Source organism: Hemiscyllium ocellatum, chromosome 12 (assembly GCF_020745735.1).
Source record: "Hemiscyllium ocellatum isolate sHemOce1 chromosome 12, sHemOce1.pat.X.cur, whole genome shotgun sequence".
Classification (NCBI taxonomy): Eukaryota; Metazoa; Chordata; class Chondrichthyes; order Orectolobiformes; family Hemiscylliidae; genus Hemiscyllium; species Hemiscyllium ocellatum.
Genome location: NC_083412.1, coordinates 24,067,487 through 24,091,295, shown reverse-complemented (window position 1 = coordinate 24,091,295; position 23,809 = coordinate 24,067,487). Strand labels below are relative to the sequence as shown.

Below are 23,809 nucleotides of genomic sequence, written 5' to 3'. Positions count from 1 at the left end.
CAAAAAAAGTCAATCAAGTTTGTGAGACACGATTTCCCACACACAAAGCCATGTTGACTATCCCTAATCAGTCCTTGCCTTTCCAAGTACATGTACATCCTGTTCCTCAGGTTTCCCTCCAACAACTTGTCCACACCAACCAGATATCCTAACCTAATCTAGTCCCATTTGCCAGCACTTGGCCCATATCCCTCTAAACCCTTCCTATTCATATACCCATCCAGATGCCTTTTAAACGTTGTAATTGTACCAGCCTCCACCACTTCCTCTGGCAGCTCATTCCATACATTCACTACCCTCTGTTTCAAAAGGTTCCCCCTTAGGTGCCTTTTAAATTTGTCCCCTCTCACCCTAAACCTATGCCCTCTAGTGCTGGGCTCCCCCTACCCCAGGGAAAAGACCTTGTCTGTTTATCCTATCCATCCCCCTCATGATTTTATAAACCTTTATAAGGTCACCCCTCAGCCTCTGATGCTCCAGGGAAAACAGCCCCAGCCTATTCAACCTCTCTCTATAGGTCAAACACTCCAACTCTGGCAACATCCTTGTAAGTCCTTTCTGAACTCTTTCAAGTTTCACACCTTCCCTGTAGCAGGGAGACCAGAATTGCACGCAACATTCCAACAGTGGCCCAACCAATGTTCTGTACAGTCACAACGTGACCTCCCAACGCCTGTACTCAATTTTGAGGATTTCCTGTTACACCCAGGTGGCCCTGCCCACTGTCCTCGATGTGGCTGTGGGGTGGGGGATGGGATTGTCACACATCTTCTGGAATGTGCCTTTGCAAAGAAGGTCTGGAGAGAGATGCAGTGGTTCTTGTCAAGGTTCACCCCGAGCAGCTCCGGGACACAGGACTGTGTGCTCTTTGATCTGTTCCCCAGGATGCACACCGAGACAAACATCGACTGCGCCTGGAGGACCATCAACTCAGTGAAAGACGCTCTTTGGTCTCTCCGAAACTTGTTGGTCTTCCAGAGTAAGGAGTTGACCTGACTGAGTGTTGCACACTGGCACATTCCAAGGTCTAGGATTAGTGCTGAGGGATGGACTGAAGCTTGGGGCAGCTGCTGCCAAAGCGCAGTGGGGAAAGACCACCATCTGAAGTCTTCCTGCTGAAGGTCAATGGGGGTCCATTCAGTGATGAGACCCTCCTGATACCTCAAATGCCGGTAATTATAACCTTCGGTTTGTTTGGATAGAATCAAACTCCAATGTCTGTTTGTTTCCTTGAAATGCCACTGTACAGAACTGAACTGTGTTTGTGACAACTTACCATATATATATATATATATATATATATATCTCCGTTTTATGAATTAAGTACATTTTTTGAAATTAAAGAGAAGGTTTCACTTCAGCTTTTAAATCCTGGAAATTAAAAGCTGCTGTCAGTAAAATAGAGTGTGAGTCATTTGAAATGTTGTTGGAAAGTAAACTGGATCACAAATGATCTTTAGGGAAGGAAGCTTGTGCCATATTAAGATTGAGCAAGCCTATTGGCTGAAGAAAGAATGGCGCTATCTTCTCAAGAGAGATGGGCGATAAATGTCATCCTTCTCACCTTCACCTACACTCTGAGAATGCTTCTTAAAAAACAAACCTGAAAATGAAAAGAATGCTCACAAAGACAAGTACACACTTTAAAAACAGGATGTACAGAAACATTACAACATAGCACGTTTTTGGCACACTGGAGACTTTTGTCAATCGGATGGGATTTGCTCGGATGGGTTGGCTGAGGATTTGAATTCCCACGCTGTCAGATTACTCTGTAACCTACTGGGAAGCAAAGCTGGGAGCTGTAATTAAAGGCAATTTGAGGACATTTAACACAGTTTTGAAGTTCTTGAGTATAAGGTTTATTTCTGAGTATTACAGGACACACCCATTATCCTGCAACGCTGTCAGTGTAAAATGTGCACAAACAATTTGCAATTCTGTCAACGCTGAGACAACGTAGTCCTTAATACTGACTTGCATTTACTTGAGTGAGGTTCTGAATCAGCAGCAGCATTCCTCTCCCTGAGTCAGAAACTGCTGGGTTCAATCACTGCTCCTGGCAGTTTCAGACAGTGCAAACCACAACCCTGACATTGAATTCCGAGTTTAGATGCTATGGGATTATGATGAGTGTGTGGTCACCCTTCACCCATCCTCCCCTCCCAGGGATGGCTACGGAATACCATAAACTCCCCCACCCCCCATTATGCAAGATTAATACCACCCCCACCCCCACACCACCTGACAGAAAGGCAGATACAACCTTAGAAGAAACATTCAAGTTGCAACCCATCGGGCTGTTAATCAGTCTGGAATCACTCCGATAATTCCCAGGCAAATCTGTGAAGATACAGTAACAACAGGGTGCATTTGAGTGCACAATATCCTTAATCGTCAATTAAATATGTTGTTTACTACTTGCATTGTCAAACTGCAGTGCAAAATGTGAAAAGCCCGTCTTACCCAATTTAAGTCAACTCTACTCAATTGTTTACTGAGGAATGATAAAATCCTGTATTATACTAACAGTCAATAAAATCACAGATACTTAATTCAACCTTATAAACTACGTTCCTCAAATAGAGCACTATACCCAAAGATACTAAAATGTAGAGGGGTAATTGATTGACAAATGTGCCTGTGGGAGTGAATCGGACCAGTAGCACATTTACAGCACAAACACCTATGGTTGTTTGTGAAAAACCTCTTTGAAAGTTCAAAAGCTATGTGTGTGTGTGTCTGAATAGACACTTTGTATTGAGAGACCACTGCAAAAAAGAGATAATTAACAGGTAAGGTATTTTCAAGAGACTTGTTTTGTGAATTGTCACAGACTGTCCCAATTTAACATACAGGAAAAGTTCAGAAGAAGAGACCAGACAGAACGAGAAAGTCTGGAAAGAACCAGAGGGCATAGGTTTCAAGTGAGAGGGGAGAGATACAAAAGGGTCCCGAGAGGTAGTTTTTCACACAGAGGGTGGTGAGCTTCTGGAACGGGCTGCTTACGGAAGTGGTCAAAATGTGTATAATTTTGGCATTTAAGAAGCATTTAGACAAATGCAGGGATGGGATAGCTATGGAGGAATATGGACCAACTAGAGGCAAATTGGGCTAGTTTAATTGTGAAAACTGGGTGGCCTAGACAAGTTGGGCTGAAGGGTCTGATTTCACACTGTAGACCTCTATGACTCTATGAGACGTACCAGACTCGAAGTGTTCACGCTGTCTCTCTTTCTACAGATCCTGCCAGACCAGCTGAGTTTCTCCAGCACTTTCTCTTTGGCTTATTGGAAAACTGGAGCGCTGAGCTGAATAGATAGTGGAGTTGAGGTGAGTCCTGCACACAGTTGTTTACTTATACCTCAGGTAGGTCCCAGCGATGGATCATCTCTTTCACATAACATCAGTCTCAAAGGAGATGAATCATAGAATGGGACCAGGGTTTAATAATGTAACTAGATGATGTCTTTTGTTCAGTTGTCTGAGAGGCACGTTGTTAAGAGACATTTTAGCAGTTTGGGAATATATTCCTGGATATGATGCCAAGGTGAAGCCTACTCATAAAGAGCACTGCACAATCAAGAGTCAATGTGAGCATTGTCCCAAACAGACACACATGCATGCTTGTACAGCAACATACACAAATGATTTATTTCAAGTCATACCTGTTGCTATTTGATTTAGGGGACTGTCCAGACAGATTCCATCTCACTAATTAATGAATGAGTAAAGCAGTCTGCGGTGAAGTGAGTCCAATCAGAAACTTGCAAGGGAAGAAAACAACTCCTATTCCATAGCAATTTGTGATGCAAAATACAATGTGTAAGAACAATTGTAAATGCATTTAACAAGAGAGGGATGATTTCCATTCACTTCAACTCTTCAAAATTCAGTACAAATTTCTACATGAAACTGTGCAATGGCTTAATATTTTCAAACTCATTCAGAACTATTTGATTTATCACAACAAAGTTGAACATTTGTAGATGTTAACGAAACTTGGAAACTATGAAGAGAATTTTATATTAAAAAAGGGTACAGTCACATTTGTAGAGTGGGCAGATCATGGTTAATACTGAGATATGGGAAGTGATTCATTCACAGACATAGAGGATATGATTCTAAAGGGAGTGTAGGAGCAGAGCGCCTTGGCTGGACATTTGCAGAAGTCATTGAAGATCGCAAGACAGGTTGAGAGAGCAGTAAATAAACATGCAGTATCCTGGGCTCTATCAGTCAGGGCATTGACCACGAAACAAAGAAGGTTATGTTAAAATACTGACACGGCCTCAACTGGAGTATGGTGTCCAATTCTGAGCAATGCACTTTGGGAAGGGTGTGAAGGCAAATGCAGAAAAGCACCTTGGGAATGATTGCCGGAGTGAGGAATTTGATAGGGTTGCATTTCGGAATCAGCAAATATGGGAAACTGGATTTCTTCAGATGGAATGTACACTAGCCGAATCGCATACCATTTCGTCATCCTACCAATTCTTATAGTCTGAATCTTGAACCATTAATGCCGTTTACATTTCTACAAAAATAAAACCAGATTGTTTTTTTCAAAATGGCACATTGTGACAGATTTCACCTGTAAAGAGGCTCTCTCAATGGGAGTGCAGGTTGTAGCATTGGGTCTGGTTGGCCGACCTCCTGATTTTGGATAAATTTATCGATATGCTCAGGAGACAGGGACTTCTGTGGGTGATCTTAACGCACAATGAACAAGACTGCAAGTGAGGAGCAGAATTTCCAAAAACTTGCTGAGGAGGCCTAGGCGCAGAGATGGGAACGAGCAAAGCCCACTGCGTTTGTTTTAAAAGAGTCACAGATTGAGTGATTCCATCCCTGGGGTTCTCCCACCAGTCCCATGTCGGATTACAGTGGGAGCTCCAGAGAATCACTGCAAAAACTCTCAGTTTGCCAGCCGATACTCGAATGCACCAAAGGACTCGCCTAGTGAGAGCGAGGTTCAGCTAAAGACCCCATTGATGAGATCATCGACTGAGTTCACAAAATGTGGAGGGAAAGGCATCACGAACATCAGAATCACAGAGTCATACAGCATGGAAACATGGCCCAACTGGGCCGTGCTGACCAGCTTTCCCAAGCTGAACTAGTCCCATGTGCCTGCATTCAGCCCATATCCCTCTAAACCTTTCCTATTCACGTATTTGTCCAAATATCTTTTAAATGTTAGAATTGTACCAGCCTCTATTACCTCCTCTGGCAGCTTGCAACCACCTGTGTGTGAAAATGTTGCCCCTTAGGTCCCTTTTAAATCTTTCATCTTTCACTTTAAACCTATGCCCCCTAGTTTTTTATTCCCCTACCCTGAGAAAAAGACCTTGGCTGTTCACTTTATTTATGCCCCTCACAATATTATACATTTCTATAAAGTCACCCCTAATTCTCCTCACCGCAGGGAAAAAAAGTCCCAGTCTGTCCAGCCTCTCCTCGTAACTCAAACTCTCCAGTCTCAGTAACATCCTTTTAAAACGTTTCTGTACCCTTTCCAGTTCAATAACATCCTTCCTATAGCAGGTTGGTCCCTATAAAATGGCTAAGCATTTTATTATAATACTGGGGGTGGAGGTGGAAAGAGTTCTTCATTATGTTGGTGGGGTTGAAGGAGCCCCCAAATAGCAACACTCCCAACTTCACACCCCATCACCCCCCACACCTCCCTCGGTCACCATCAACTGAAGTCCTTGAGCAATTAACCCCCATCTCTGCTGGGATGGGGTGGTGAGGAGTGTAGACATGACATGGCAGGCAGGGATGCCACACGATGTTCAAGATACAATGCTGTCCTCACTACAATGACCATCTCATCTGATCGCTATGGTATCACGGTGGCTTAGTGGTTAGCACTGCTACCTCACAGTGCCAGGGACCCAGGTTCAATTCCCGCCTCGGGCAACTGTCTGTGTGGAATTTGCACATTCTCCCCGTGTCTGTGTGGGTTCCCTCTGGATGCTCCAGTTTCCTCCCACAAAGATGTGCAGGTTAGGTGAATTGGTCATGCTATGTTGCCCATAGTGTTAGGTGTAGGGTAATGGGTCTGGGTGGGTTGCTCTTCAGAGGGCCGGTGTGGACTTGTTGGGCCGAAGGGCCTGTGTCAACACTGTAGGGAAGTTAGTCTAATCAAACCAGGAAAGCTTGCTGTCTACCATGATCACAATTTTCTTGATTTTCAAACTCCATCAGTTCATCTCCAACAGAACAAGCCATGTGTTGAGCCAACTCCCCCAGAGGTGGGATGTTTTATGTTGAGGGCAGTGCAAAAACTATAACGTATCAGAGAGTTTCCATTACAATCTCTGTCTGCCCTGATGTCAACAGAGGTCATAGAGTCCCAGGTCAATTTAGAGGGCATTCAGGTTAACTCCAACCACACTGTGTAGCACCGTGTCACCAGTTCAGGTCAAATCCAGCGATGCTGATTGACTGATTGATTCAGTGAGTATGACCATGTCAAGCTGTTGTCTGACTGCTCTGTGGGACAGCTCTCCCAATTTCAGCAGGTGTTATTGTGTGGTCTTTGCGGGGTCGAGACCGCAGGCTGTTCCTCTACCACTTCCAGGGCCCAGCTCAAAGCCGTGGTGGTTCTTTCAGTTTTATTCTTTTCCAAATGCTCACCTGTGCTTTGGATCCAGCTGTTCAGCCATTTCAGAGAGCATTTAAGAGACAACTGCATTGCTGTGAGTCTGGAGTCACATGTAGGTCAAATGAGGTAAGGGCAGTGGGACCCTGAGGTGTTTTAACAATCTAGCAGGTTGATGGTGACCAGACCGGATTTTTAATCCAAATCTATTAATTGATTGAATTCAAATTCTCTACTAGCTGCAGTGGTGGGTTTGAACTCAAATCCCAAACCATTAATCCAAATATCTGGATTACTGACCACAGTGACGTTGCCACGTGTCTCTGTTCACCCTCAAATCCGAGACTCGAGCATTTAGCCTAAATAAAACCAACGACATAGGTATGTGGAGGGAGTTGGCAAAGATAGAATAAGAAATTCAACTAAAAGGTATGAGGATAAATAAACAATGGGGAATGTTTAAAGAAATAATTCATAATTCTCAGTGAATATGCATTCGATTGCCCTAGCTAATGGCATAGCAGCTATTCATTTCCACTCCTTTCTCTGTCCAACTCTTTTGCTCTCTCTTTAGACTCTATCCCCACCTACTGTTTACTCCGTATCCCTTCTCCCCACCCTATCTTCTGCATAGGAACCAACCTTTCCTGAGCTACTCATCAGTTCTGAGGAAGGGTCACAGGACGCGATGCGTTAACTCTCTCTGCAGATGCTGCCAGACCTGCTGAGTTTTTCCAGCAATTTCTGTCCTTCTTTCATGTTTACCAACACTGGCTTTTCAAATGAAAAACTGCAGTCAAATTCTCATGGCCAGAGTTTAACTAACTTTCTCTGGATTATTCATAGAATCCTTACAGTGTGGGGAGAGGCCATTCAGCCCAACAAGGTCACACCAATCCTCCAAAGAGCATCCCATCCAGACCCATTCCCCTAACTAATGCATCTAACTGCCACATTCCTGAACACTATGGGCAATTTAGCTCAGGCAATCCATCCAACCTGCACATCCTGAGGGAGGAAACGGTAGCACCCAGACAGAACCCACACAGACACAGGGAGAATGTTCAAACTCCATACAGACAGTTGCCCGAGGCTGGAATCGAACCTGGAACTGTGAGGCAGCAGTGCTAACCACTGAGCCACCGTGTTGAGTTACATAACCCAATTCAAGACTGTACCCTTCAACTCATGTCAGGAACTTGTTCCTTTCTGTAGCCCCCAGATGCCGAGCTCAATTCCCCCAATCGTATTTCTACACTCTTATTTATCAGACTGGCCTGGGATTCTCCACGTGAAATGTTAAATATCTGTAATGGGCAACTTCCAACTGAGATATCAGAGGAGCTCAGATAAAAATATATTTCATAACGTTAAACAACTTTATACTTCAAAGCTGACGTTAGTGCAGTTCTGCAACAATCCAATAAAACAAAGTAAGAGAACTTAATTATTACACAACTACGCTCTTTACCATCCATTACAATATGCCCTCACTGCGCCCAACGTTGGAAAACTTCCCAATCAGCACAGAACTCCAAGTTGTCACTTTATTACTGATTAATCTCAGGTAGGTACCTCGAGCAGACACATGGTTTTAACCCAACATCTATTGTTTGTTGCAGATTTACATCCTCCAGCACTCCGGATAACAGCTTCACGAGCAAACCCAGTCTGAGGAAAGCGGAGTTCCATCGATCTGTTTCGGTTGACGGTTCCAAGGAGATAGCCCTTGGTGTCCGGGAATAACACAGGGCTGAGGCCCGCATTCCTCAAGCAGTGTCTCACGGATGCAAGAGCCTTGGAAGCAGCCATTGACGCTGAGCCCCCTTCAGGGAGACACAGGGCTGACGGGATGAGTACAAAGTTGTGCCAGTGTCAGTGTGCGGGCTTTTGCCTGTCGCTCCTTGGCTGGATCTGCTCTTTGGCAGCGACGGTGCTGCCTCAGTGGCTGACCAGGAACACCGACTTGCTGCAGAGCGAGATATTCTTTGTTGGCATGTGGGAAACGTGTGTGGCCCAGGACGAGGGTCCGGTCCAGTGCAAAGCGTACGACAGCCTCCTGGGCATGCCAGACGACATCCAGCTCACTCGGATTCTCATGTGCGTCTCCGTGGCGCTCGGTCTGTTGGCCTTGCTCTTCACCCTGTCCGGATTGGACTCCATCACTTGCTGCAGTGACCAGGAGACCACCAAGGGGAGGTTAGCCGTCGGCGGGGGAGTGTCCTTCCTGCTCGCTGGAATTACAACCCTCGCCCCGGTCTCCTACATGGCCCACCTGACCGTGGTCAACTTCTGGGATACTGCCGTCCCCGAGTTTGTGCCGCGGTGGGAGTTTGGCCCAGCCTTGTTCATCGGGTGGTTGGGTGGCTTCCTTCTTGTCTTCGGAGGCCTCCTGCTAATCACATCCCAGTGCTGCTTTCGCCAATCCGAGGGGAACCTCCAGCTGCAACCACTACCTGTGAAGAGAGCTCTGTGGCACAAAACAGAATATGTCTGATTGGAAAGGGGTCTCCTTTGGAAGACAATCCGCAGCAAATTCGAGCGCTTTAATTTGACCGACGTTTCTCTGAGCACCAAGTATGCAGAGATTAAAGAAATTCAATGTACTCTCTATCCCTCTTTGCTTTGCCTGGTATCTTGCATCATTTACCTGTTTTCCTTCACACCAGCTCCTCAACTAAGATTTTGGATAACTTTGGCACAGCGTTAAACATTGCCACTTGGGGCATCTGATTGCCACCCTGGGCTGGCTACTATCCAGGATTTACCTGCTGTGACTTGAGGTGCAAACTAAACAGAGACAGAGTCATCCAGCACGGAAACAGACCCTTCGGTCCAACCAGTCCATGCCTACCATAATCCCAATCCAAACTAGTCCCACCAGCCAGCGATTGGCACATAGCCCGCCAAACCTTTCTTATTTATATCCAGATGCCTTTTAAATGTTGCAACTGTACCCACATTCACCACTTCCTCAGGCCGCTCACTCCACACATGAACCACTCTCTGTGCAAAATAAGTTGCCTCATGTCTTTTTAAAACCTCTCTCCTCTCACCTTAAAAACGTGCCCCTTAGTCTCAAAATCCCCCTCTGGGGACCCAGCAGATCACTACTCTGAAGGTAATCCAGTACCTGTACAAGAGTGTGTAAGGAACCAGAGGAGCAATTGTGGTGGAGTGGGTAGTGTCCCTAACTTTGGGTCAGAAACTCTGGGTCAGGCTGCGCGCGGTGTGTTGGTAACATGGTTGTCAGCCTGTCCATACGCTATTATGGGCGGCACGGTGGCACAGTGGTTAGCACTGCTGCCTCACAGCGCCAGAGACACGGGTTCAATTCCCGACCTAGGTGACTGACTGTGTGGAGTTTGCACGTTCTCCCCGTGTCTGCGTGGATTTCCTCCGGGTGCTCCGGTTTCCTCCCACAGTCCAAAGATGTGCGGGTCAGGTGAATTGGCCATGCTAAATTGCCTGTAGTGTTAGGTAAAGGGGTAAATGTAGTGGTATGGGTGGATTGCGCTTCGGCGGGTCGGTGTGGACTTGTTGGGCCGAAGGGCCTGTTTCCACACTGTAAGTAATCTAATCTAATCTAAAGGCCAGCCACCCTTCCAGCAGGCAATGAGAGACTGCTGCAGTCTGTGAACCCACAAAGACAGAATGACGGTAATACTGGACAAATCAGATTACATTCAAAAAGCTGAAGAACTACTTGCAGACACCAACACCTACCAAAAGAGGGAGTTTGACCCCACTCCACAGCTCACCAATAGGATAAACAACACACTGAGGAAGCTACAAAAAAACGGACAGATAACCAGGACTGACCTACAAAGAATGAAACCTGAAAGCAACAACACCCCCAGATTCTATGGACTACCTAAAGTACACGAACAAGACATCCCACTCAGACCCATAGTATCACTACCAGGGACACCATCACACAAACTGGCTAAAGAGCTACAACAGAAACTGAAACACCTGATCAGCGGATCCAGACACTCTATACAGTCAACACAGGAATTCTTGGACATCATCAGAAATATACACATAGACAAGGAAGAAACCATGGTCTCATTCGATGTAACGGCACTGTTCACTTCTATTGACAAAACCCTAGCCAGAGAAACAATATCCAACCTGCTGGACATACACAACAGACAACAGGACGCTGAACCTATTAACAAAGACGGCATACTTAAACTACTGGACCTGTGCCTCACAACACACTTCACATTCAACAACCAGATATAAGAACAAATCAACGGGCTCACCGATCTCCGGACTCATAGCAGAAGCAGTAATGCAAAGGTTAGAAAAAACAGTTTTAACGCCATTACAACCCAAACTCTGGGTCAGATACGTGGACGACACCTTTGTAATCATTAAAAACACAGAAATGGAGAACACACACTGGATCATCAACACCACACTCACAGGAATCCGATTCACGAGAGAGGACGAAAAGGACAACCAGCTCCCATTCCTAGACGTGATAGTACAGAGAACACCGAATGGAGAATTCACCACGAAGGTATACAGGAAAGCCACACACACAGACCAAGTCCTGAACTATGAAAGCAACCGCCCCAACACACACAAACGAAGTTGCATTAGGACACTATTCAAAAGGGCCACAACACACTGCAGTACATCAGAACTGCAAAAAGAAGAAGAGGAACACCTATACAAGGTATTCGCCAAAAATGGATACCCGCGCAATTTCATCAACAGATGCCTCCGGGAAAGGCAACGCAATGAGGACATGCCACAACCCAAAGGACTGGCCACACTCCCATACATCAGGAGCATTTCTGAACTGACAGCCAGACTGCTGCGACCACTAGGACTCAAAACAGCACACAAACCAACAGCCACTCTCAGACAAAAACTCAACAGGACAAAGGACCCGATTCCCAGCATGAGCAAAACTAATGTAGTGTACAAAATCCCATGCACAAAACACTACATAGGACAAACAGGAAGACAGCTAACAACCCGCATTCATGAACACCAACTAGCCACGAAACGACACGACCAGCTATCCCTAGTAGCCATACACTCAGATGACAAACAACACGAATTCGATTGGGACAACACCACTATTATAGGGCAGGCCAAACAGAGAACAGCCAGGGAATTCCTAGAGGCATGGCACTCATCTACAAATTCTATCAACAGACACATCGACCTAGACCCTATATATCGGCCACTGCAGCGGACAGCAACTGACAACCGGAAGCGGCAGATTCAAACCAGTATAAATGCTGGAGAAATCAGCACAGAAGTGCTTCACAGGAGGCTCCCAAGCACTGAGGATGTCACCTAGAAAGGGGACGAAACGTTTGCAAGAAAAACTCCCAGCTCGGCGAACAGAACCACAACAACGAGCACCCGAGCTACAAATCTTCTCACAAACCTTGAACACCCACTGATACTCCACAGTGACTTAACACCCTCTGAAAACACAGCACCTGAAAACAGAGAGAGAGAGAGTGGGAAAGTACGTGCTCCATTACAGCGAATGCCCCATTTCACTGTTGCTCTCACAAGAGGTTGTCGACTGTGTTTTCTGTGCTGACAACACGGTACAAATCCAAATCAAGATTGCACTTGGGAAAAATCCACTCATCCTGGTTCTTTTACGTCTGTTAACTCAAGAGAGCCATTAATCTTGAGTTTTAAAATTCCATGGACCCAGCCTCCATAGCCTGGTCAGGAGGGACAGCGATCCAGAACACCACTGCCTTTTGTGTGACAAATCCTGCCTAATTTCGCTCCTAAATGGGCTGCCTTACTTTGACGGATGTTAACGTGGACAGGACTCCCCTCCATCTGAAGAAACGGTTTCTCTCCATCCACCTTGATACCAAAACTCCCAGAACTCATTTAATATCCGTCAATTCGGTCACACCTCCATCTTCTCCACACAGTGTAATACGAGCCCAGTTTACACTCACGGCTTCATCATTTAACTCTTTAAGCCCCAGTGGGATTCTGATGAATCTACCCTGAACCCCCACCTCTTGATGTACTTCTGCAGGAGAGGAAGAACAATCAGGAACATTATCAGGGTCTCTGAGTTAACAGTGCAGTGATAATGTCACTTGGTCACCGTTTCCCCATTCTCTGATATTAGTAAAAGATTCTGATCAAGACTCTGGGTCCCTGATCATTAGAATTGGATGAGTGTTTTTTAAGAAGAATGAGCCAAGCATCATGTTTTAAAGGTTATGCAAGTCAGTGTGAGAGAGGGCCACTGGGTCAAAAATGGGTCAGTACAAGGTCTCTCCATCAGAGAGTCTCTGGGTGAGATCTGAGCCATATCAGCAAAAGTGGGAGTGGATTCCAAGGAGGAACCTGGACAGACCCTGAAGGTTGTGAGTTAAGGGGTTTGTAGGCAATGGAGACAAGTTGACCTTGTGGATGGGGCAATGAATGATGGGAAGGTTGAGGGGGTGACCTTGGATGTAGCTGGGAGATGTTTGTGAGAGAGCTCAGACAGAGTGAAAGTAGGTGAGAGAAGGTGGAGGAGAGAAGGGCTGAAGAAGGTTTTAGGTGGAGGTTAAAATGGCCAAGCATGAGGAGATGCACCAGGGAGGGACACAGAGGAAAGCTGTACCAACACAAACATTTTAGATAAGAAGCAAACGGAGTCGGGAAGACGTCAAGTTGCCAAAGTGACTAGTGACGCTAGTGTTGCTGTCGTGATTTAGCTGGGTGGGGAGGGTCTTCAATGAACAAGCACTGCCTGGGGAAGGGTGGGCATTTACCCAGGACAGGTCTGTTTTTAGCTACTCTGTATCCTGTTGGGCACCTGACGCTTTTAGGTCCAGTGTTTTGTTTCTTTATTTTGAAATATGAGGTCTCTAAAGAGCACAGCTCTTTGAAGCTGTTCGGTCTCTGATTTGTCCTGTTCTTGGCTCATTCTCCTTCTCTATGTCCATCCTACGCCCAAAACCCCAGTCACCTGAGGACATGAAGCTCAGAATATGCTCTGTGAAGCCATGGCTGTTTATCGGGACAGAATCATTGGCTGAGTTCCCAGTGGGTGGGTAGGATGGGGTTAATGGTTATTGTCAGTCAGTCTGGAGACATACACTGGGTAGCAAGAGGAAACATGCATAAAATTACAACAATGGTCCTCAAATGGTTGGCTAATTGGGAACCTATTAAGCAAGAATGTAATGAATCCCCCTCAATGCAGAGACTGATGTAATGACTGTATTACACATAGTGACTGTCCTCCACAACTACCTGATAAAGGAGCAGCCCTCCGAAAGCTAGTGCTTCCAATTAAACCTGTTGGACTATAACCTGGTGTTGTGTGATTTGTAACTTTGACTGTACTACATGCTAATGACAGTGAGATTGTTTGCTATGGTGTCCAGCATTCTTGAGCTCCATCATGGGCCACTCCACTTGTCAATAAGGACTGAGTGTCCAGAGCCCACTTGAACACTAGCTGAGGCGACCCAATCTACAGGAGGGTGCGGGCTTAAGAGGCTGATGGCTAGAGGTCCTAGAGGGAGGTGGGTGATGAGGGCTGATCCACTGCTACAGTCTGTAGGGTCAGCCCTGGGAGGAGGGGAGAGCACAGGAATGCCAGGGAATGTTGCTGTCGAGGAGACTGCCTTGTCGAGCCCTTCAGGCAACACCAAAAGGGACACAGAGGGAAGCTTATCCATCAGGCAGTTGAGAATGGGGAAGCAGCAGGAGGGGTGGAGGGCAAAGTACATGAGAGCGGGAGCATATGAGCAAGACAGAGGTAAGGAGAAAAATTGAGATCACTGCCCTCTAGTGGAATGGAAGAAATGCAAGTAAATTTCTGTCATTAACAATAAATGAAGAGGCTGGTGTAATACAATGCACACTGCATCAATGGATTGATACAATCACAGCTACATCACAGTAAACTTCCAGATTTAGATGATGGTCTAGAAATGAGTCTGGCTCCATTTTCAGGTATAACCTCAGCATTGTGCGACTGGCCATGCCTCTTTTTTTCAAGAATTCATGTGTGGATGTGGACATCACTGGCTGAATCAACATTTATTACACCCAGGCTGAGTCAACCACATTGCTGTGGGTCTGCAGTGATAGGGAGGCCAGACAAGGATGGCAGATATCCTTCTCCAAAGCAAACCAGATACTTTCCCCCCCTCCTAGACATGTGGCAAAGGTAACACGGTCATCTTTAGATTTATACTTCCAGATTATTATTATCTGCCATGACGGGATTCAAATCCTGGTCCCCAAAACATTACATGAGTCTCTGGCTTAGTTGCCGAGTGGTAATATCACTAGACTATTGCCTGGGCTGAGAAGGTTGAGGATAAAATAGAAATTAGTCCATGGACCTCCATCAGCGTACTCAGCGAGAAGGCTTGCTGCTAATCTCTCCATCTCCTACTCCCCACACCTCATCCCAGCAAAGACATCAATGTTGGGGCTTCTACCTCGTGGCCTTTGAGAGGTGGGGACTGGAACAGGTCACAGAGGGGGCAATGGTGCGAAGGTGGAGGGAAACACGCCTGCTGTGAGAGATATGTTTTGCACAGTGTCAGGAGTCACTGACAAATGTTGAGTGAGGATCCACGAATTCTCCCTGAATTTCAGAATGGGGCTCTCAGGGCGGACATTTGTTCTTAATTTACATGCTCAGAGGCCCAGGATGCTTAAAAAAAAACGTACTAGTGGGACCAGTCTCTGGACCATTTAGACAATGACATTCTCACTCCGAAATTGGCTCGCATTGCATTTTACATCCACTAGTGGGCAGTGGCTGAATCTTCACAAGGCCTGACACAAGTGTTGCTCAGGAACAACTTTTAGTGGTTGCTGGTGGAACATTTCAGGCAGAGAACTGGAAACAGAGGACTGAAGGCAGTCTGCTTGTTGGTTATAGTGGCCTGTGGGAAGAGACATTGAATTAAAGCCATTGCCTGGTCAGACACAGCCCTGCAAGTCCCATCACTCCCATCTCAAAGCCAGCCACCAAGTCAAACAGCTTTTTCAGTCTCCAAATTCCACTGTTTTTAATAACTAACCAACACACATGTTCAAAGCAAGTAAGAATGAAAAGATCATTCTTTGTTAGAATTTGAGAGTTGCTTCTGTTTCATTACAAGATTTTTAAGTAGCTCGTCTTGCAAATACAAACGTCAGAATTCGGAGCAGGAATAGCCAGGGTCTTTTCCCCCGGGGTGGGTGAGTCCAGAACTAGAGGTGAGAGGGGAAAGATTTAAAACTGACCTAAGGGGTAACTTTTTCACACAGAGGGTGGTGTGTGTATGGAATGAGCTGCCAAAGGATGTGGTGGAGGCTGGTACAATTGCAACATTTAAAAGGCATCTAGATGGGTATATGAAAAGGAAGGGTTTGGAGGGATATGGGCCAAGTGCTGGCAAATGGAACTAGATTGGTTTAGGGTTTCTGGTCGGCATGGACGATTTGGACCGAAGGATCTGTTTCCGTGCTGTGTTCCCCTTCCTACTCTACCAAGTCCTGAACCGCCTCCACCAAACTCTAGCCTGGAGGATGAACGCCTCATCTTCCATCTTGGGACCTTCCAACCACACGTCATCAATGTAGATCTCACCATTTTCCCCATTTCCCCTCCCTCCACCTTCCAGATCCAACCATCCAACTCAGCACCGCCCTCTTGAACTGTCCTACCTGTCCATCTTCCTTCCCACCTATCCACTCCACCCTCCTCTCTGACCTATCGCCATTAACCTGACCTTCATTAAACCTATCACGTTCCCAGCTACCTTCCCCCCAGCCACCCCCCCCCCCTCATTTATCTCTCAGCCCCCTTGGGCCATCCCCTCATTCCTGATGAAGAGCTTATGCTCGAAACATTGACTCTCCTCCTCCTTGGATGCTGCCTGACTGGCTGCGCTTTATAGCACCACACTCTCTGGGCCTATTCTGTAAATCAACTCCATCATGGCTGACCTCCTCAACTCCATGTTGCCTCATGTTGTCAGTATTCCCTTCGAGACGGAATATCTGTCAATGCCTGCCTTGAAAGTACAGCATCTTCTTTCTCATTGCATCCCTCTTGCTCTGCAGGATCCCAGGATTGTCCAGCAGGCTGAGCTACCCCACGCCAGACAGGACCAAATGGCTCAGGGGTGTGGGAGGTTGGTCGAGGACAGGCTCTTAAAATATATTAAAGGAAAAAGAGTATCTAGAGAGAGAATAGAGCCCTTCAAGAACCAAAGTGGCCATGTATATGTAGAACCACAAGAGATAGGCGAAGTCCTCAATGAATACTTCTCCTCGGTGTTTATCATGGAGGAAGACATGAAGACCTGGGAGCTTGGGGAAGTTAGTGGTGATATCCTGGGGACAGTCCATATCACAGTGGAGGTATTGGAGGTATGTAAAGGTGGATAAACCTCCTGGCCGTGACCAGATATATCCAAGATCACTGCACGAGGCTAGAGAAAAAAATTGCAGGGGCCCTAGCTGATATTTTTTCATCAGCGTTAGCCACGGGTGAGGTTCCAGAAGTCTGGAGGGGAGTGAATGCTGTGCCATTATTCAAGAAGGGCTGCAAAGAAAAGCCTGGGAACTGCAGACCAGTAAGCTTAATGTCTGTGGTGGGTAAGGTACTTGAGAAGATTCTGAGGGATAAGATATACATGCATTTGGAAAGACAGGGTTTGATAAGGAGTAGTTAGCGTGGCTTTGTGAGTGGGAGACCATGCATCACAAATTTATTAGAGTTATTTGATGAAGTGACCAGGAAGGTTGATGAGGGCAGGGCGGTAGATGTAGTGTATATGGATTTCACTAAGGCCTTTGATAAGATTCCACATGATAAGCTGCTCTGGAAGATTAGATTGCATGGAATCCAGCTGGCAAATTGGGTACAAAATTGGCTTGATGGTAGGAAGCAGAGGGCAATGGTGGAAGGTTGCTTATTGGACTAGAGGCCTGTGACTAGTGGAGTGCCTCAGGGATTGGTGCTGGGCCCATTACTGTTTGATATCCATATCAATGATTTGGATGAAAATGTACAAGGCCTGATGGTAAGTTTGCAGATAACACTTAAATAGGCATCATTGTGGACAGCGAGGAAGATTGTCAGAAATTGCAGCAGGACCTTGATCAGCTGGGGAAGTGGGCCAAGTGTATAAGATCATGAGAGACACGGATAGAGCGAATGCACTGAGTCTTTTTCCCAGGGTAGGGGAATCGAGGACTAGAGGGCACCAGTTTAAGGTTAGAGAGAGAAGAATAAAAGCGAACCTGAGGGACAATTTTTTTTACACAGAGGGTGATACACATGTGGAGTGAGCTGCCTACGGAAGTGGTTGAGGCCGGTACATTAACAATATTTAAAAGGCATTTGGACAAAGACATGGATGGGAAGGGGTTAGAAGGATATGGGCCAAGTGCAAGGAAGCGAGGTTAATGTGGATGGACATTTCGGTCGGCATGGACCAGTTTGGGCTAAAGGGCCTGTCTCAGTGCTGTAGGACTCTATGACCCTATGACTGTATGACAGGTCTAGCAGATGCAGTCAATGTTTGTGTCAGTGAAGTCAGTCCTCCTCGGAACCTCCGGCATGTTCTCACGGTCAATTCGCCAGAACTGGCCACGGGAGAGGAGCAGTGCTCACTGAAACATAGCAGGACTCTCACAGCCAGGAGTGCTGGGATAAATCCAGCCCTGAAGTACATCACCTTCTGAAGCATGGAAACAGACCGTTCAGCCCATCTGCTCTAGAACCTCTTCCTAAATCCATCTTTGGTGAGCCCCATCAGAAAGGCTTTCAGTTCCATCTCCTTCGTGACCTTAAACATATGTTTTGCTATTCACATCAAATTGCCAAGCTGTGGGAGTAAACTTGGCATTCCAGCCACTGTCTAGGTCAAGAAATTTCTCCCAAATTCTGCATCAGATTTACTGCAGCAAAACGGGCCATTCTGCCCATCAGGTCTCCTCCTATTCTCCTTCATCTAACCCTGTCAACACATTCATCCATTTCTTTTTCCCTCTTGTACTTATCCCTCATGCGCTTATCTCGTTCACCTCAAATGCATCCATTCTATTTGCCTCAACGACGCTGAAGTGTTGAGTGAGCTCTGCATTCTAATCACTCTTCAGGTAAAGAATTATCTCCTGAATTCTCAATTGAATTTGCCAACGACTATCCTACATTCTGAATGCACCCGTAAGTGGAAACACCTCCATAGCTACATGATCAAACCTCTGCATAATGTTGAAGACATTTATTAATGAATAACACACAACAAAGATTTGTGAGTGCACTTTCCTCCGTATCCAGTTAAAACTGACAGTCAGATGTACTGAGAGCTTTTCCAGGGTGTGGCAGTGCCTGGAGTCAGAGGACAGTTAGTCCACTTTCCAGAACTTTCCGAACAAAGCGTCGAATCCTTTGGCCGGGATCTGCAGTATTTTCTAGCGCGTGTTTTCCAGGGACCTCAGCAATCCCGAAGAGTTGCTGTCAGGGGTGAAAGCTGGATTGTCTGCTCCATAACTGGAAAGGGAGTGCTCCGAGACACTCATTGCACACAAACTGTCCCCTGGTCCCGGCGTTACCCTGGAGACCAAGCTAGAGCAGTCGGAGAAGTAATCGGCGAGAGGGTGGACCCTGGCACTGGAGGGCCAGGCTGATGGCCTGTAACTCAGCAAGAAGGCAGCGGTGAGGGAGAGCAGGGCAGACGAGAAAAAGGCCACGTAGAGAGCCGCCCCGGGCTCCTGGCTCCTGGCGGAGGGTGGCAGGTGGTAGTGAAGTGGGAAGGCGATGGTACGGTTACTCAGCACCGAGTTCAAGTTCCAGGCGGCAGGGACCAGCACGCAGAGAGACGCCAGGAGATGGAAACCGCCACCCACTGTGAAAGCCAGCCCCACCCTCCTGGACTGGCACCCCTCACCGATATATGCGTCCCACAGCCCGTAGATGGTGGCCACTTTGCCCAGGGCTCCCGAGACCACAGCTGCCAGCATCATGCCCTGCCCAACGCCAATCTCGCTCGGGACGAAGGAGTCGAGGGCTACGAGCCTCCGGCAGGACATCCCCTGGAAGGGCGGAGTGGCCAGCGGCCGGCTGTAGAGGCAGACCCTCCAGATGCCGACCCAGGCGACCCCCGAGGTGATCTCCGGCGAGCTCACGCGCCACACCCTCCACTGGATGAGCCCCGTGGCAATAGCCGAGCCGATCCAACCCACGGTGCCCAGCACCAGACCCACCAGCTGGAGGGCCACTCTGCTGCCACGGTGACCCATGACCCCTGCGGTTGTCAGGGTACTCACTGGCCGGACTCCATTTGCAAAGACATGAAGGCTTGGTGAGAGGAAGCCTCCGGCCAGCTCACTCACTGCAGGTAAGGAACGGAATGGTGTTTTGTTTCTGTTGTCGGAGCTCCTTTAGTTTGGGTTTCCTGGTTACACTGTAAACTAATACCAGCCCATCCAGCACATTGATATCGTGAGGCTGGAGAGGGCTCAGTAAAGTTATACCAGGATGTTGCCGGGAATGGAGGGTTGTGGTATGGGGAGAGGCTGGACAGGCTGGGCCTGTTTTCCCTGGAGCGTAGGAGATTGAGGGGTGACCTTACAGAGGTTTAAGAAATCACGAGAGGCATGGATAGGGTAAATGGCATGTCTTTTTTTCCTTAGGGTGAGGGATTTCAGGAATAGGGATGCCTATTTTTAAGGTGAGCAGAAGAAATATTGTATAAAGACACAAGGGGTAATGTTTTTACACAGAGAGTGGAATGCGCTGCTGGAGGAAATGGTGGATGCAGGTACAGTTACAACGTTTAAGAGACGGTTGGATAAGTACATGAGGAGGAAAGGTTTGGAGGGATATGGGCCAAGCGCAGGCAGGTGGGATTAGTTGCATTTGGGAACACGCATGGAGTCTGTGTGACTCTTTGCCTCTGAAGCAGGGCTGCATAAAGGGGCCTTTCTCCATCAGCCAGCTCTCTTGCATAGCACAGCTCCATCAATCTAACGTCCCAGCCCTTCACAATCGGACATGCTGGTATAAAGGGAACACTTGCAGGGCAATGAGGAAAGAGCAATCACTGAGGGCTGAATGGCCTCCTTCCTTGGCGTATCCTTCTATGTGGCTGGCTGTTGCACGCTGAACCGTGCCTTCAGCCCAGGCTTGGCCTGCAGTCTGAGGGGACGCTTTAAGTCAGAAGATTCTAGATCATGTTCACTTGGGATGAACAATCCTTCGATATGAGCAAGGTTTACTTCACAGCTGGTCCGACAATAATACAGTGGCTCAACCACCAATTGTACCGACCTCAATAATACCCTGACTAACAGCCGAAAGGGAGGGAAGCATCATTAGGGTGGGCTGATTACATTGGTGAACGAGTAATACCGGGAGTGAGTGTTCAAGTCCCACCAGAGAAGACTGAGGATTTTAATTCGGTTTGCAGGAATTCAAATGGAGCGTGAAGCCGAGCGATTGTCCATGAGTGGTCTTCGGGAAACAAACTGCCATCCATACTGACTCCGGCCTATATGGGACTCCAGTCCCCCAATACCTTACCACTCAAGTTTACCAAAACCACTCAAGGAGTACGGCACTGTGTGTACAAAGCTCGCTTGTGTGTGCCCACAGGTCGCTTGGGGCATTTCCCTCGTCCCCCAAACTCAGGTTGGCTGACACCAACTTCCAAGAGCTTCGGTCACGTGTCTGCACACACTCTCGCCATTGGCCAGTTAGGCCAGCCAATCCACAATCCGAACCCCCTGGAGGATGTGCCTGAGAAATGAGGGAAAACATCACAGTGGCTTTTCTCTCAAGTTGCTTGCAGGAATGTGTCTGAAAGATTCAGCAAAATCCCAGGATAATTACCTCTCCCCCAGCAACCCCTCCCCAGGCTGCAAAGGGTTTGAGCTGAACTGTTTTCCAAATAACAGATACAGTAAATGTTTGCCTCACATGGGTGGGGAGAAAATGGGCTTCAAAGTCTTGATTCATGGGAGGGCAGGGAAGTTACTGTAGATTGGGAATGGAACACATTCCATTCAAATTTTGGCTGAGCCCCCAATCCTGTGTGAGGTGGGGAAATTCCCCAGACTCCAGGTCTGTGCTCACCACCAATTGCTTTCTCTGCAGGCCTCAGGTTGGCCACAGGGAGAGAGCTGGGTGGTAGGCCTGAGGACAGGCACAGAACCTCAGCAGGCCAAGGATGCACGCAGAGTGGACTGCTCAGAAACCAAGCCCTGCTCTCCACTCCCTGAGGAACTGGAAATGGTGAGGACGTGGAACCATGAAAAATAGGGCAGAGCCACGTCAGCAGTGAACAGACTGAGGGACAGTCTGGTGCCTTAGGTGTAAGGGTCTGAAAGGGTTAAAGCCAAGGATGCTACGTAGACTGGGATGAGGGGAGTGGCTTTGTGTCTCAAAGCTGGAAGCCTCAAGTCACCCTGATAGTCTCAGTGACTGTGTGGATCAGCCCATTGTAACTTGCACCTCATTGCCATAACTGGTCTTCAAACTCTAACTCTGCTTCTCTGCCCTGGATGCCGCCAGACCCACTGAGTTTCTCCAGCACTTCCTGTTTTCTTATGGATTAACCAGCATCTTGTTTGAGACAAGAGCCTTTTCTCATGGCTCAGTGGTTAGCACTGCTGCCTCAGAGCGCCAGGGACCTGGGTTCGATTCCATCCTCAGGCGACTGTCTGTGCACATTGTCCCTGTGTCTGCATGGGCTTCCTACGGGTGCTCCGGTTTCCTCCCACAGTCCAAAGATGTGCAGGTTAGGTGGATTGGCCATACTAAGTTGCTCATAGTGCCCAGAGATGTGCAGGCTGGGTGGGTTAGCCATGGGAAATGCGGGGATATGGTGGTTTGGGTGGGATGCTCTCCAGAGGGTCAGTGTGGACTTGATGGGCCGAATGGCCTTCTTCCGCACTGTAGGGATTCCATGATTCGTAAGAGTAGCACGTGAATTTCCTCAAGTGTGTTGGAGCAGGCGGGCCCTGCAGATGCCTATCTGATGAATCCATCATATGGGACACCACACCATGGTGAGCTGTGGGTGAGGAATCCACAGGCTGGTGGCACTTCACTGGATGGGCACTAGATCCACAGAGGTGGCTTTCCAGGGCCGGTCCAGGTTATGATTGGACCCAAGGCTCTGTGTTGCCAACAGGGAGGTAGGCACGAGAGGCAGCCCTTATGACCCGGTCTCCTGGTGGGACATCTTTTCCCAGCCAGCCTCTCCGCTCTTCTGTCTGTCTGTCTGTCTCTCTCTCCCTCCCTCCCTCCCTCCCTCTCTCTCTCTCCCTCCCCTTCCCCAACTAAAAGATTGTGAATGTTCTCACAGCCTGCCAGGGCACCTCTGTGTTGAGCCAAGCTAACGATCACAGATCAAGACATCAGTGGCAGCCATCTTGCCCGGCAGAGTCGTCAAGAGGCCTCCTGTCCTGTGATTGGCTGGCAACATCCGCATGGCTGGTCACGATCACACGGCTGATCATGGGAGCTTGCCATGCCTCCTGCATTCTAACAGCGACCACCATGACAAACTTACTTCATTGACTGCAAAGCACTTTTGGGGGAAATCTCCTGAAGTCACAGAACACAGAATTCCTAGAGTGTGGAAACAGGCCATTCAGCCCAAGTCCACACCGACCCCTAACTAATGCACCAAGCCCACACATCCTGAACACTGTGGATAATTTAGCATGGCTAATTCACCTGGCCTGAACATCTTTGGACTGTGGGAGGAAACCGGAGCACCCGGAGGAAACCCACACAGACACGGGGAGAATGTGCAAACTCCACACAGACAGTTGCCTGAGGCTGGAAGCGAACCCGGGTGCCTGGCGCTGTGAGGCAGCAGTGCTAACCACTGAGCCACCGTGGCGCCCAACAAAAGGTACTACACAAATGCACTCAACATAACTGCATCCAACCAGCAAAGGAAGCGAAGGTCTTTCTGGTTTCAGTCCCACCTCTTCACTTGCATCAAGATCCAGGAACTGAACCAAGCCAGAGTCTGACCTTTAGATCATGGACTGTCGTGTGGGTGGGACTTTCTAGATCTGGTAAAACTGGGCACTATTGAAGATCTCACAAAGGGAAAAGAGAGTCCAGTCTAAAGGTTCCATCACACGCCCTTCTGGTTATGTCAATTAATGGCCAACAGAGGAGTTGGTGAGGGGTGGGGGAAGGGGGTGTGGGCCCACAAACCA

The 23,809-nt window shown here is 47.7% G+C and overlaps 2 protein-coding genes across 2 annotated transcripts; one reads left to right on the top strand and one right to left on the bottom strand.

Annotated features, from left to right (window-relative positions):
• Window positions 1-8,462: 8,462 nt before the first annotated feature.
• On the top strand, window positions 8,463-9,107 carry LOC132820906 (putative claudin-24). Its single transcript, XM_060833263.1, has one exon. It carries the CDS (start codon window positions 8,463-8,465, stop codon window positions 9,105-9,107), a length of 645 nt encoding a protein of 214 aa, XP_060689246.1.
• A 9,935-nt stretch (window positions 9,108-19,042) lies between these two features.
• On the bottom strand, window positions 19,043-21,104 carry cldn34a (claudin 34a). The gene is made up of 2 exons (XM_060833262.1): window positions 21,095-21,104; window positions 19,043-19,848 (listed from the first exon to the last, which is right to left on the bottom strand). Exons 1-2 carry the CDS (start codon window positions 21,102-21,104, stop codon window positions 19,043-19,045), a joined length of 816 nt encoding a protein of 271 aa, XP_060689245.1.
• Window positions 21,105-23,809: the final 2,705 nt, after the last annotated feature.

Excerpts from the sequence above, each read along its gene's own strand:
- LOC132820906 (XM_060833263.1), top strand. The coding sequence starts at position 8,463 with ATGAGTACAAAGTTGTGCCAGTGTCAGTGTGCGGGCTTTTGCCTGTCG.